Source organism: Sus scrofa, chromosome 12, assembly GCF_054392235.1.
Source record: "Sus scrofa isolate SSC_HxYL_T2T_F1_AM1 chromosome 12, Sscrofa_HxYL_maternal_Yorkshire_Landrace_v2.0, whole genome shotgun sequence".
NCBI lineage: Eukaryota > Metazoa > Chordata > Mammalia > Artiodactyla > Suidae > Sus > Sus scrofa.
In genome coordinates this window covers 22,304,570-22,319,585 of record NC_139394.1, presented here as the reverse complement: position 1 = coordinate 22,319,585, position 15,016 = coordinate 22,304,570, and the positions used below count along the sequence as shown (strand labels likewise).

The following is a 15,016-nucleotide window of genomic DNA, read 5'->3' as shown; positions in this document are numbered from 1 at the left end:
GGGTTGGATCCCTGGCCTGGGAACTTCCGCATGCCATGAGTGCAGCCAAAGAAAACAAAAAACCAAAAACCAGCAGCCACTCACCACGGATGGAGGCTGGTCCAAGCTGAGATGTGCTCCAAGCACAGAACACGCTCCAGACTTCAAAGACTTCGTACAAAACCAAAAATGCAAAGCATCTGCTTAACCATCTTTTTTTTTTTTTTTTTGCCTCGCCCAAGGCAAGTGGAAGTTCCTGGGTCAGGAATCCAACCCGCACCACAGCACAGACCCAAGCTGCGGCAGTGACAAGGCTGGATCCTTAACCTACTGCACCACAGGAAAACTCCTCAATGCTTTGTTATATTGGTGGTGTGTTGAAATAATATTTTGGATATATTGGGTGAAAGAAAATATATTACTACATATGGGACAGGTAACCCCTGAGGGCATAAGTAGGGGGATTCCAGGAGTTCCCGCTGTGGCGCAATGAGATTGGCAGCGGCTTGGGAGTGCTGGGATGCAGGTTCGATCCCTGGCCTGGCACAGAGGATCCAGGGTTGCTGCGGCTTAGTTTGAGGCTGCAGTCGGATCTGATCCCTGGAGCTCCACAGGCCGCGGGGTGGCCAAAAGAAAAGAAAGAAAAAGGAAAGACCCTTCCAGCTGCTGTCTGGCGTCTAGGCGGGGAAGCAGGCAAGCTGAGGAAAGAGGAGTAAAGCAACGGACAGAGAGGGACTGGCCAAGGACACCAAAGAAAATTGGCCCAGGGGCGCCCTGGCAGCTGCTTAGAAGGGTCTGGTGAAGCCCACAGGACTACATGATGGCCCATGGATTTTTCACTTGCTTACAGCAAGCAGCCCCACTGGGGCCCTGAAGGAGGAAGTAGATGGAGGCCGAGGAGAGACAGGAGGCAGCCGTGTAGACAGTTCCTTGTAATTCCCCAGGGGGAAAGAGGGTGCTGGCTGCAGGAAAATGCAGGGCCAGGAGCACGTGTGGGGAGGAGGTTTTTTTTTTTTTTTGAGGATTTTGGGGGGCTGGGATAAGCAGCAGGGTAAGGAAGAGAAAATCCTGACCTCTGACCCCGCCTTGCCCAGACCGCAAGGTCAAGAGTGTAGATGGTGCCCACGGGCCCCACCAGACCGAGCCCCCTCCACCGCCCGGACTGAAGGGTGGCCTCCCCCCACTTCCTGCGGGGGCTCCATCAGGAGCGGAGATCTTCTCATGAGGCCCCTGCAGGTGGGGGGGCCACAGGGGCTGCTCTGGCACTGGACCCTGGCCACCCACAGAGTGCATGTCAGAGACACACAGGGCTCACACAGATGTGCCCACACATACACACACATAGCACTCACACGGGGTAGGCACATACACATGCACAGAGAGCACGCACGGGATGGACACATGCTCACGCACATGTTTGCACACCCAGAGCTCACGCAGGTTTTACGTCTGCCTGGGGAGACAGCTTACACCATGGATACATGTGTCAACATGTGCATGTGTGTGTGCGCAGAGGCAGAGAGGCCGCACTGAGGTGGTGCCTCAGTCTGAACCAGGAGAGGCCTCGGGGAGCTGGTATGGCACGTGTTTTCATTCCCAGTAAACAACTGGGTCTCCACGGCAAACTCCACTTTCCACTAGCTCTGTCCTCTCCTGTCCTCTTTCTCTCAGGCCCCCTGGCCGCTTTCCTGTCTACCTGGACCAGCCTTAGTTCATTTGATGCCACCCGGCTCAGCTGGCAAGTGTGAATGCTGCCTGGCAGGTGTGCCCCCTACGTGGCATCTGCCTTGAGTGGGGTGCCCTGCGAACAGTTGGTGCAGAGTCACCTCTCGCTCTGGGGTGGTGGGGTCCAGCTTCTGACCTCACTCCCTGCCGGAGGCAGTTCTAGATGGCTAGGTCCTGGCGGACAGTGGCCAGCGACACCTGGCTGCGGCCGCTGCCCCTCTCGCTGTCGCTGGCCGGCGACTGGTGCGCATAGGCAGGCGGCGGGTATGGGTCTGGATCCCGGGCCGAGCGCCGGGCCGGCAGGGCCGGCAGGGCGGGCAGGGCGGGCGACGGCGGCGGGAGCAGCTGCTGAGCCTTCTCATGCGCGCGGTTGCAGAGATTGTCGCGCTCTGCCGCCTGGCGACAGCGGCCGGCGCGCGGGTGGCCCTTCCAGAGCAGGTGGCCGAGCTCGACCACGCTGAGCAGCGCCGAGAGCAGCCCCACCGCGAAGTAGAAGACCACGAAGACGGTCTTCTCGGTGGGCCGGCTCACGAAGCAATCCACCGTGTGTGGGCACGGGGGGCCGGTGCACGCGAAGTGCGGGGCCACGCGGAAGCCGTAGAGCAGCGCCTGGCCCGCCAGGAAGGCCAGCTCGGCCAGGAGGCGCAGCGCCACGCTCAGCAGGTAGCAGCGGCGCGCGCGTCGGCCCCCGGGGCGCCCCGGGGTCCCCGGCTCACTGTCCGCGCCTCCCTGCTCCTTGCTGGCCCGGTGCATGGAGTAGATGACGAAGAGCACCGGGGGCGCCGAGAGCAGCAGGATGTGGAAGAGCCAGAAGCGGTAGTGGGAGATGGGGAAGGCGCGGTCGTAGCAGGTCTGGCGACAGCCTGGCTGCAGCGTGTTGCACACGAACTCCTCCTGCTCGTCCTCGAACACGGCGCCGCCCACCGTGGCCAGCACCAGGATGCGGAAAATCAGCATGACCACCAGCCACAGGCGGCCCACGAGCGGCGACTGCAGCTGCACGGCGTCCAGCAGCGAGCCGAGGAACGCCCACTCCCCCATGGCGCTGGGGACAGACACGGGGCGGGTAGTCAGAGGCCAGAAGGATCAGGGTCCCCAGCCCTCTGTGCCTGTCCAAGTGGGGTCGGTTAGATCTCCTCTAACTTCGAGGTGAGCCAGAGCCGGGGTTTAGCCGGGACTTTGTGCGAACAAAGGACTTAGCAAAGGGGCTGGGGGCGAGGGGTTAGTTGATACTCGGCTTGGAACCGATGGGGGCTGGGGAGACGCTCCACCCCGGGTCTCTAGTCAGACACCCATAAGCCCATCGGACCTTGGAGGTCAGCGCCCCCAGCCCCTGGCTGCATCTGTAGAAACAGAAACCCGGCAGCGCCCCCAAGTGCTCAAGGACGCTTTCCCTGGCAAGAGCGGTTTGGTACCCCAGGCTCGGTAAAGCCCCGGCCGGTGCAGGGCCCACCTCCTTCCTTCTCCGCCCACCGTTTCTCCGGCCCCTTTCTCTGCAGTCAGCGCCTCTCAGAATCGGGGCACGTACACAAAGTTAAACCCACTTCCAAAACTCTCTCAGGCTCCATTGTCCCAGGTGTCCCCTGCCATCTGACCCCAGTGTGGCAGGAATGCTGACCCACCTTCTCCTCCCTGGGGTCCCTGGGGTTCCTCTGCTTCCAGCCTCCCGTACCTCCCCAGAGCCTTCCCAACACCTCCCCCTACCGATGCCACAGGCTCTGGATGCCCCCGGACCCTCGCCTGACTCACTCACCCTGTAGCTGTCGCTGGGATGTCAGAGCTGAGCGAAGGACCCTGGGAGATGGCTGCGACCTGTTCCTCCTGGTCCCTCTTTCATTTTCCCTTTCGGATGTGGCCGGGATGGATGACAGGTCAGGATGGCTGAGAGGGGCTAGCTCTCCCCCTTCTCTTAAAGGGACAGGGTGACCCTGTTGGCTGGCTCCGCCCCCGGGAACAGACCCAGGGCCACGCCCCTTGCTGGGCTCTGCCAGCCCTCTCTTTCCATCCCCTTGCCCACCTGCACCCCACTCCAATCCCGCAGCTGTGTCTCCCACTGGAAATGAAGGAGGGGGTTAACCAGAGCTGCCCCCCTTATTGGGGGAACCAGGGGGCTCAAGGAAGCCCACCCCCAACAGACTCCTCCAAACTGGAAGACCTGATCCACTGTCAAGTGACTGTCCCTATGGAAGGAGGCCTTCAAGGCTAGAGGGAGGTTTGATGCTGGCATTGGGGGCACTGATATTTTAAGAGGCAGAAGACACCTGGTACCTCTGGTTTCAGCTCTGCCACTACTAACCTTGGATGAGTCACTCAGCTCCTCTGGGCCAGAGTCTCCTGGCTTGTCAACTGACCCCCAAGTTTCCTTCCTGCTCTGCGTCTTTTTTTTGTGGCCGTGCCTGAGGCATGTGGAAGTTCCCGGGCCAGGGATCGAACTCTGGCAACCGCAGCGACTCAAGCTGCAGCAGTGACAACACCAGATCCTTAACCCACTGTGCCACAAGGAAATTCCCCCCAGCTCTGCATCTTAATGCTAAGGTCCCAACTGTAATACAGAGAACAAAAAAGCCATGGCAGTTCCTGCTGTGGCCCCGCAGAAACGAACCCAGCTAGTATCCATGAGGACGCAGATTCAATCCCTGGCTTCACTCAGTGGGAGGGGGATCCGACATTGCTGTGAGCTGTGGTGTAGGTCACAGATGTGGCTCAGATCCTGCATTGCTGTGACTGTGGTGTAGACTGGCAGCTATAGCTCCAACTGGACCCCTAGCCTGGGAACCTCCATATGCCGCAGGTGCAGCCTTAAAAAGGAAAAAAGAAAAAAAGAAAAAAAGGAAGAAGAAAAAAAAGCCTGAGCCCAGAAAAATATCTCATATGGAAAAACATTAAGGTATCAAGAGTGTCTGGCTTTCATAGTTAAAGAAAAGCTTTTGCTTCTCTGCTGCTTTTCTGTAATTTCCAGATTTACTGTAATGAGCATGTCATTTTATAATGTGAAAAATAGAGAGAAGGGCTTCTTTCCCCCCATATGACTCTGAACTGAGTCACCTTCTTCTGCTCTAGGTGGCAGGAGAAGCTGTCCCATAGGGGAGGGGAGTTCAGATGACCAATGGTCACCTGAGTGGCCAGGGAGGGCCACTCCCAGGAGGACGTGTTTGCTTGTCCCCTCTGCCTTTCTGGGCATCTGCACAGCATTCCCCTCCCTCAGCTGTGCACCTGCTCCGAGCCAGGCCCTGTGCCTTGCCCATCACACCAATTAGCTCATGTAATCCCCCTGATGACCTTGGCAGGCAGGAAGCTGAAGGCTAAGCTGCTTGGTACAGCCACACAGCCAGAAAGAGCAGTTCCTGGCTTCATGCCCAGCCTCACTGGTTTAGAGCCCATGTTCTTTTTTTGGCTGAGCCTGCGGCATTCAGAAGTTCCTTGGCCAGGAATCGAACCTGCACCACAGCAGCGACCTGAGCCACAGGAGTGATGCCAGATCCTTAACCTAATGGATAACCTCCTTTTTTTTGTTTTTAGGGCTGGACCTGCAGCATATGGAGGTTCTCGGGATAGGGGTTGAATCTGAGCTGTAGCTGCCGGCCTATGCCACAGCCACAGCCATGCCAGATCCAAGCCGTATCTTTGACCTACAGCACAAATCACGGCAATGCCAGAGCCCTAACCCAATGAGTGGGGCCAGGGATCAAACCTGTGTCCTCATGGCTACTAGACAGACTCATTTCCGCTGAACCACGATGGGAACTCCCTTGGTGACACTATCTCTCCTCTTCAGCCATGGGAGGCCTGTGTGTTTTTCCATGTGCTGATGGGGACCCCTGGCCCCATTTCAAGAAGGGGTGGGAAATGTGTCCCTCAGCCACACTGGCTCAGGGGCCCAGCCCAGCCTGGAAAAACCCTAGGTTAATGCCTGGGAGTACTGGGGTTCCCTTGGGACTGGGCCTGGGTTGGGGGACAGCGGCCAGGACACAGTCCAAAGGAAAGCACGTGCTGGGGCCCATTCGAAAAACAGGATGTGGGTGGGGGTCCCCGCCGACCTCCCCACCCCCAACCTCCACCTGCTCCTGGCAAAGTTGCTCCCTGCCCCCTGCCCCCTGCCCCCAGCCATGGGGACTCAGGGACACACCTCATCTCCCCTGGAATGGTCCCTGCCCTGTCCTCATGGCCCCTGCCAGGTCAGGCCACCAGCCCAGCCTGGAAAAAAACCCATCAGACCAGACCTGTCTGCCTGTGGGGAGTGGAAAGCAGCAGACGTGGTGGGCTAGGGTGGGGCGGGGTGTGGAGCTCATGTTCACCCTGAGCCGTCCCCAGCCCCTGATACCGCAGGACCAGACACAGGAGACTCTACAATCTCTGGGGCCCAACCTCCTTCCTAGATAGCGCCATCCAGCCTGGGAGGTGTCGCTGATGCTGCCCAGAGCTGGCGACGCGTGGCCCCGTTCTTGGCCATTCTTGAGGGCTGGGGCTGGGCTCAGAGGCCCGTCCTGCCCAGGTCCACACGCAGTCTCTGTCCCTGGCCCGATGAGCTGTGGAGCCTCTTCCCACCTCCATCACGTTCGGACGCACACATGCCGCACACTCGTGTTTGAACCTGGTAAATCACTACCTGTGACATCATCAACACACGTGTCCCTTTAACATTTAGAAACATCTTTAGGGGAGTTCCTGTCGTGGCGCAGTGGTTAATGAATCCAACTAGGAACCATGAGGTTTCGGGTTCGGTCCCTGGCCTTGCTCAGTGGGTTAAGGATCCGGCGTTGCCGTGAGCTGTGGTGTAAGTTGCAGACGAGGCTCGGATCCCGCGTTGCTGTGGCTCTGGTGTAGGCCGGTGGCTACAGCTCCAATTAGACCCCTAGCCTGGGAACCTCCATATGCCGCGGGAGTGGCCCAAGAAATAGCAAAAAGACAAAAAAAAAAAAAAAAACTTTACATAAAAGCTGCCCTTTATTAATTGATTGATTGATTGTCTTTTTAGGGCTGCAACTGCGGCATATGGAAGTTCCCAGGCTAGGGGTTGAAATGGAGCTGCACCTGCTGGCTTATGCCACAGCCACAGCAATGCCAGATCCAAGCCACATCTGAGAGCTATGCCACAGCTTATGGCAATGCCAGGTCTTTTTTTTTTTTTTTTTTTTTTGTCTTTTTGCTATTTCTTTGGGCCACTCCCACGGCATATGGAGGTTCCCAGGCTAGGGGTCGAATCGGAGCTGTAGCCACTGGCCTATGCCAGAGCCACAGCAACGCAGGATCCGAGCCGAGTCTGCAACCTACACCACAGTCACGGCAACGCCAGATCCCCAACCCATTGAGTAAGGGCAGGGACTGAACCCGCAACCTCATGGTTCCTAGTCAGATTCGTTAACCACTGCGCCATGATGGGAACTCCGCAATGCCATATCTTTAAGTCACTGAGTGAGGCCAGGGATTGAACCTGCATCCTCATGGATGCTAGTCAGGTTCTTAACCCGATGAGCCACAAGGGGGACTCGCTAAATGCTGTCTTTTTTTTTTTTTTTTGCCTTTTCTAGGGCCGCTGCTGTGGTATATAGAGGTTCCCAGGCTGGGGTCGAATCAGAGCTGTAGCCGCCAGCCTACACCACAGCCACAGCAATGTGGGATCTGAGCTGCCTCTGAGACCTACACCACAGCTCAGGGCAATGCCGGATCCTTAACCCGCTGAGCAAGGCCAGGGATCGAACCCCCAACCCCATGGTTCCTAGTTGGATTCGTTAACCACTGAGCCACGATGGGAACTCTGCTAAATGCTGTCTTTTAGTGAGGTCTTTCCTAGAGGTCCTAACTGGAATTTAACCCCCTACTTCCTATCCTTTTTCTCAGCTCTATTTCCTTTGCGCTGACCGCTGTACAACACACTGTATATTCTTCTTCCTCTTCTCCTTCTTTTTATGGCTGCACCCACGGCATTTGGAAGTTCCCAGGCTAGGGGTGGAATCTGAGCTGGTGTTGCTGTGGCTTTGGCATAGGCGCTGCCAGCCTACTCCAAAACCACGGCAACATGGGATCTTTAATCCAATGAGCCAGGCCAGGGATTGAACCCGAATCCTTATGGACATTACATTGGGTTCTTCACCCGCTAAGCCACAACTGGCACTCCTGAATTACTCTTCTCTCTCTCTTTTTTTTTTTTTGTCTTAGAGCCGCACCCTCGGCATATGGAAGTTCCCAGGCTAGGGGCTGAATTGGAGCTGTAGCCGCAGGCCTACAACCACAGCCACAGCAACTTTGGAGTTTTAACCCACTGAGCAAGGCCAAGGATTGAACCTCTGTCCTCATGGATACAAGTCGAGTTCGTTACCTTTGAGCCACGATGAGAACTCCCTGAATTTTTCTTTTCTATCCCAGGGAACATCCATCTTTTCCATTAGCCTGTAAGCACCACGAGGGCAAGGATTTTTGGTGCTTTATTCACTGTCCTGCCCCCATCACCTAGAAGAGTTTGAACAGATGGTAGAAGATCAGCAAATATGGTGGGAAGGAGAATAGGTGAACCTGACTTGGGTGGGAGGGTTGCAAAGGGTTCAGACTTTCTCTGCCCCAAGGTGGTGAGGACGCTGCCAGGCCCCATGCCTCAGCAGCCCGCTCTGATCTCCGGGGCTTGTGATCACTAAAGTGGCCGATTCAGTCTGAGATTGACAATTGGAATGTCCAGTCCTGAGCAGAAACAAAAACTCCAAAATGGGTTAAGGGGGAAAATCTCTGGCCCCAGCTCAGCCAGAGCATGGAGAGTGAGGGGGTGAGGCGTTCTCCCTGTGGCTCAGCGGGTTAAGAACTGGACTAATATCCATGAGGATGCAGGTTCCACGATCCCTGGCCTTGCTCAGTGGGTTAAGGATCCACAAGCTGCAGCATAAGTCCAAGATGTGAGCTGATCCTGTATTGCTGTGGCTGAGGTGTAGGTGGGCAGCTGCAGCTCCAATTTGGCCCCTCGCCTGGGAACTTCCACATGCTGCAAGTGTGCCACCCCCCGCCCCCAACAAATGAGGTGATGAGGGCGGCGGGCAGGGCTGGTTCTCCCGAGTTCCTCCTCCTAGTCTACTGCAGCCCCGCCCCACCGATCTGCGTCGTTTCTGACCCTTTCCCCAGGCTTGAAAATCCTCCAGACCAGATGACCTTCTGTTCACTCGCCCCAGCTCTGTCTCTTCCTCTCATCCTCAGCCTTTGGCTCCCCGCAGCCCCTCAGGCTCTGTGGTTTTATCACCAGCTGGGACCTGCTTCCCTGTCTGGCCTTACCTCCTCCCTTGGCTCTATGATTATTAAAGATTATTTTGGCTGTAACAGCATAAATACCCAACAGCAGTTCAAACAAGAGAGAAGCTTGTGACTCTCGCACCTAAGAGAAGGAGGAGAGTGGGCAACTCTGTGTCCCAAGGTCCTCAGGGGAACTCCTCCCAAACCCCTCTCTGGATCTGGCCTCCTCCTCCCGGATCCACAGAGTCTATTTACATTCCAGGCGGTGGATGGAGAAAGGGATGAAGGTGAAAGAAACCAGCGCAAGGACATCTCGCTGAAAAGACCTGGGAACCTGCCACGTGACTGAGCTGCTGGCATATCATTGGCCAGGATGACCTTCCGCAAGGAAGCCTGGGAAACGTAATCTTTATTTTTCGCAAGGGAGCCTGGGAAATGGAATCATTAGTCCTTGCAAGGAGGAAGGGGAGCGTAAGCCTGGCTGTCGTGCATCTGCTTCTCGTATTATTGACCCTTCATGCTGGGACTCAGAGACTCGATTCCCGTCAAGGCGCCCCCATCAGCCGCTCCTGCACAGCTTCTCCTTGAGGAAAAGGGAGACCTCAGTCTTCCTTGTCCCCCTGTCCCCAGGTCCTTCCAAACCACCACACATCTGGGCCTTTATTCCCGTGCCTCTGCCCAGTCCTGTTTCCAATTTCTTGCTCTTGGGCCGAGGAGTCAATACGGCCAACTGGATGTCCCCATCTGGTCCCTTTTCCTCCATCTCACCCATTTCTAAGTTGTACATGTAGCAGCTTTGCACAGTAAGGATATTAACTGGGTCTGAGGGTGACTGGGCCCTGCAGGCAGGGGCATCTGAGAGACAAGGGGCATGGGAGTCCCTCTCCATCTCCCTAAAAGCTCAGAGTGAAGGACAGATGAGAGAAGCTGCTTTGGGATTGAGTGGGGAAGGGGATGGGTTTGAGTTAGCAAGAGGCCATTCAAGTCTGAATGGCCTGTTTATAAGTGAGATGAATATGCAACTGCGATCCTGCCAGAGGCCCTCTGACCTTCTCTCCACTACCCTGGGGCAGAAGCCAGGTCAGGTTAACTCAAGATCAGCTGATAGGCAAACCAGAGTGACTGCCTCCCTGAAAGCAATCCTCTCGGATCCAAAGGATTGCCCTCCACCAGGCCCTGGAAATTCACAAAAACTTACTAGTGGCAGAAGACAAAATCACTTGTGGACTCGGCGTCCTTTTTTCTGACTAAAATATCTTTTTCTGGGGTCAGGGGGCACCGCACCTGCAGCATATGGAAGTTCCCAGGCTAGGGGTTGAATCAGACCTGCAGCTGTCAGCCTATACCACAGCCACAGCCACACCATATTTGAGCTGTGTCTGTGACCTACACTACAGCTCACAGCCACATGGGATCCTTAACCCACTGAGCGAGGCCTGGGATTGAACCTGAGTCCTCATGGATACTAGTCAGGTTTATTTCCTGCTGAGCCACAGCTGGAACTCCCCAGCTAAATAAAATATCTTTTTCCACTCACTAGGATGTATTTGGGCCCCCTTGAGGCCAGTGAAGATATTGTCTCACACAAAAGAAACTGACTCCAAAAAGGAGGGAAAAATGATACAACTGCTTTGAAAATGTTTGTTAGTTCCTTAGGTAAGAGTATTCTAAATAACTGACAAATTCCACTTCTAGGTATTTACCTAAAAGAAATGAAAAAATATGTCTATAAAAGACTTGGGAGTTCCTTTGGGGCAGTGGGTTAAGTATCCACTGCTAAGTTAAGTTGTCACTGCTGTGGCTCGGATCACTGCTGAGGCACGGGTTCGACCCCTGGCCTGGGAACTTCCCCATGCCTCAGAAGCAGCCAAAAAAAGGATTTACGCTCTTGTGTTCATAATAGCTTTATCTGTAGTAGGCCCAAACTGGAAACAACCTAAATGTCCATCAACAGGTGAATGGATAAACAAATCCATACAATGGAATCATATTAAGCAATTAAAAAAAAGGAACAGTTGGAGTTCCCTTTGTGACAGAGTGGAAGTTAATCTGACTAGGAACCGTGAGGTTGCTGGTTTGATCCCTGGCCTTGCTCAGTGGGTTAATGATCTGCGTTGCTGTGGCTGTGGTGTAGGCCAGCAGCTACAGCTCTGATAAGACCGCTAGCCTGAGAACCTCTGAACAAGCAAAAAAAAAAAAAAATTTGACACATGCAACAATTATGGTTAAATTTCAAAAACATTATGGGAGTTCCCGTTGTGGCGCAGTGGTTAACGAATCCGACTAGGAACCATGAGGTTGCGGGTTCGGTCCCTGCCCTTGCTCAGTGGGTTAATGATCCGGCGTTGCCGTGAGCTGTGGTGTAGGTTGCAGACGCGGCTCGGATCCCACGTTGCTCTGGCTCTGGCGTAGGCCGGTGGCTACAGCTGTGATTCAACCCCTGGCCTGGGAACCTCCATATGCCGCGGGAGCGGCCCAAGAAATAGCAACAACAACAACAACAACAAAAAAACCAAAACATTACGATGCCGAGTGAAAGGAGCCAGACACACAAACATACTCTGATGATGTATGAAGTTCTAGAATATGTAAAACTAACCATAATGGTAGAAATCAGGCCAGTGTTTGGAGTTAGGGTTTGAAGAGATACAGAACTTTTTGGGGTGCTAGAACTATTTTCTTTCCTTTTTGTCTTTTGTCTTTTTAGGGCCACACCTGTGGCCTGTGGAGTTTCCCAGGCTGGGGGTCTAACTGAAGCTGCAGCTGCTGGCCTACGCCACAGCCACAGCAATGCCAGATCCAAGCCACGTCTGCGAACCACACCACAGCACATGGATCCTCAACCCACTGAGCGAGGCCAGAGTTCGAACCTGCAACCTCATGGTTCCTAGTCAGAATCATTTCTGCTGCACCAAGACAGGACCCCGAAATGTTTTCTATCTTGATTGTGACGGTGGTTATGCAGAGTATGCATTTGTCAAAAGTCATCAATGTGTATAGAGTGGGTGCATTTTAGGTATGTAAATTATACTTCAATAAAGTTGATTTCAAAAGAAAAGTTCTATCAACTATAATAGAAAAAATAAAAATCATTAATAAAAAAAGTGAGGGAGTTACCAATGTGGCACAGTGGGTTAAGAACCTGACTGGTTTTTTTTTTTTTTTTTTTTTTCTTTTTTGCCATTTCTTGGGCCTCTCCCGCGGCATATGGAGGTTCCCAGGCTAGGGGTTGAATCACAGCTGTAGCCACCGGCCTACACCAGAGCCACAGCAACGCGGGATCTGAGCCAAATATGCAACCTACACCACAGCTCACGGCAACACCGGATCCCTAACCCACTGAGCAAGGGCAGGGACCGAAGCCGCAACCTCATGGTTCTTAGTCGGATTCGTTAACCACTGAGCCACAACGGGAACTCCCAGGATGTGGGTTTGATCCCCTTCCTCACTCAGTGGGTTAGAGATCCGGTGTTGCCACAGGCTGTGGTGTAGGTCACAGATGCGGCTTGGATCCTTCGTTGCTGTGGCTGTGGTGTAGGCCGGCAGCTGCAGCTCCGATTGGACCCCTAGCCTGGGAGCCTCCATATGCCGCGGGTGCGGCCATAAAAAGAAAAAGAAAAAAGAAAGGAAAAGTGAATGTTGGTCTGCAGTGAAATGCTTTTGCAGGAGTGACGGGAGGGAGGAGACTCTCTAAGTCATCACTACACCTTTCCCTCCGCTGCTCTGGACAAGCTTTCCTCCTCTTCTTCCTTCACCCCCATGTGCCCCCTACTCCCCAGTGGTCATACTACCCCCTGTACAACTCCCTCTTTCCCATTCTTTACGAAATAGAGCAATTTGGCTTGTTCCCACAATCTGAGTTTAATGTCTGAAGGTGGCTTTTGTGCACAAAATCAATATCCTTGGGTTTGAACTTATATTCAATAATTTATTAAAACAGGAGTTCTCGGAGGAGTTCCCGTCGTGGCGCAGTGGTTAACGAATCCGACTAGGAACCATGAGGTTGCGGGTTCGGTCCCTGCCCTTGCTCAGTGGGTTAACGATCCGGCGTTGCCGTGAGCTGTGGTGTAGGTTGCAGACGCGGCTTGGATCCCTCGTTGCTGTGGCTCTGGCGTAGGCCAGTGGCTACAGCTGTGATTCAACCCCTAGCCTGGGAACCTCCATATGCCGCGGGAGCGGCCCAAGAAGTAGCAACAACAACAACAACAACAACAACAACAAAAATTATTAAAACAAAAACAATTTAACTTTTTCCTTTTAAGCCTTCAACTTATACATTTTGTTATCCTATTTATACATTTAATATAAATTCTTTTTTTCAGGCCCGCGCCTGCGGCATATGGAGGTTTCCAGGCTAAGGGTTGAATTGGAGCTGTAGCCACTGGCCTACACCACAGCCACAGCAACGCCTGATCTGAGCCGCGTCTGCGAACTACACCAAAGCTCACGGCAACACTGGATCCTTAACCCACTGAGCAAAGCCAGGGATCAAACCCACAAGCTCATGGTTCCTAGTTGGATTCGTTTCTGCTGCGCCACGACAGGGACTCCAAAAAATTTTTTTATTAAAGTGTAGTTGATTTACAGTGTTGTGCCAATTTCTGCTGTACAGCATAGTGACTCAGTCATATATATATATATATATATATGTATGTATATATGCACATTCCCTTTTTTTAATTAAAAAAATTTTTTTTTTTGCTTTTTTAGGGCTGCACCAGTGGCTTACGGAAGTTCCCAGTCTAGTGATCAAATAGGAGCTGCAGCTGCTGGCCTACACCACAGCTACAGATCCAAGCAGCACTTGATCCTTAACCTACTAAATGGGGCCAGGGATCGAACCCAAGTCCTCATAGATGCTGTTGGGGTTTGTTGCTGCTGAGCCACAATGGGAGCTCCCATTCCTTTTTTTATTATCTCCATCATGGTCTATCCCAAGAGATTGGATAGTGTTCCCTGCGAGCTAAATCTCTTAAAGTGAGAATTGCTCTGACAAAGAGCTTGACCTTTTTGACCAGGTTCTGGTGAAATGGCTCCCATCTCTTTTTTTTCAGTGCCGTGCCAGCGGCAATATGGAGGTTCCCAGGCTAGAGGTCTAATTGGAGCTACACATGCCAGCCTACACCACAGCCACAGCAACGCCGGATCCTTAACCCACTGAGCAAGGCCAGGGATCGAACCCGCAACCTCATGGATACTAGTAGGGTTTGTTAACCACTGAGCCATGATGGGGACTCATCTTCTAGTACTTTTCATGTTTTGTTTTTGACGTTTAAATAGTCTGTTTGAACTTAACCTTTGTGTAATATGTGAGGGAGGAGTTAGATTTTTCTAATATATTTTTTTCTAAATGATTAGCCAGTTGCCCCAGTATGATTTTTTTTTGTTTTGTTTTGTTTTTTTGTTTTGTGTCTTTTTGCTATTTCTTGGGCCACTCCCGTGACATATGGAGATTCCTAGGCTAGGGGTCAAATCGGAGCTGTAGCCACCGGCCTACGCCAGAGCCACAGCAACACAGGATCCGAGCCGTGTCTGCAACCTACACCACAGCTCACAGCAACGCGGGATCGTTAACCCACTGAGCAAGGGCAGGGACCAAACCTGAAACCTCTTGGTTCCTAGCTGGATTCGTTAACCACTGCGCCACCACAGATAATCAAGTAGTTGACCAGGCTGTCAAAATATTGTTAAAATAGGAAATCATTTAAAAAAAAAAAAAAAAAAAAAAAAAAGACGTTTAAGAGTTCCCTGGTTGTACAGGGGGTTAAGGATGCAGTGTTATCATTGCTGTGGCCCAGTTTTGATCCCTGGCTTGGGAATATTTTTAGGGCCGCACCTGGAGCAAATGGAAGTTCCCAGGCTAGGGGTGTAATTGAAGCTTCAGCCACTGGCCTACGCCACAGCCACAGCAAGGCAGGATCCAAGTCTCATCTGCACCTACACCGCAGCTCACCGAAACACTGAATCCTTAATCCTCGAAGCAAGGCTAGGGATCAAGCCCACATCCTCATGGATACTAGTCAGATTTGTTTCCACTGCACCACATGGGGAACTCCTGGCCTGGGAATTTCTGCATGCTGCAGGTGTGGCCAAAAAAAAGTTT

General features: G+C 53.2%; 1 protein-coding gene across 1 annotated transcript; it reads right to left on the bottom strand.

Annotated features, from left to right (window-relative positions):
* Window positions 1–983: 983 nt before the first annotated feature.
* Window positions 984–3,587, bottom strand: GJD3 (gap junction protein delta 3). The gene is made up of 2 exons (XM_013980984.3): window positions 3,458–3,587; window positions 984–2,749 (listed from the first exon to the last, which is right to left on the bottom strand). Exon 2 carries the CDS (start codon window positions 2,743–2,745, stop codon window positions 1,864–1,866), a length of 882 nt encoding a protein of 293 aa, XP_013836438.1. The 5' UTR covers window positions 2,746–2,749; window positions 3,458–3,587; the 3' UTR covers window positions 984–1,863.
* Between the last annotated feature and the right edge of the window lie 11,429 nt (window positions 3,588–15,016).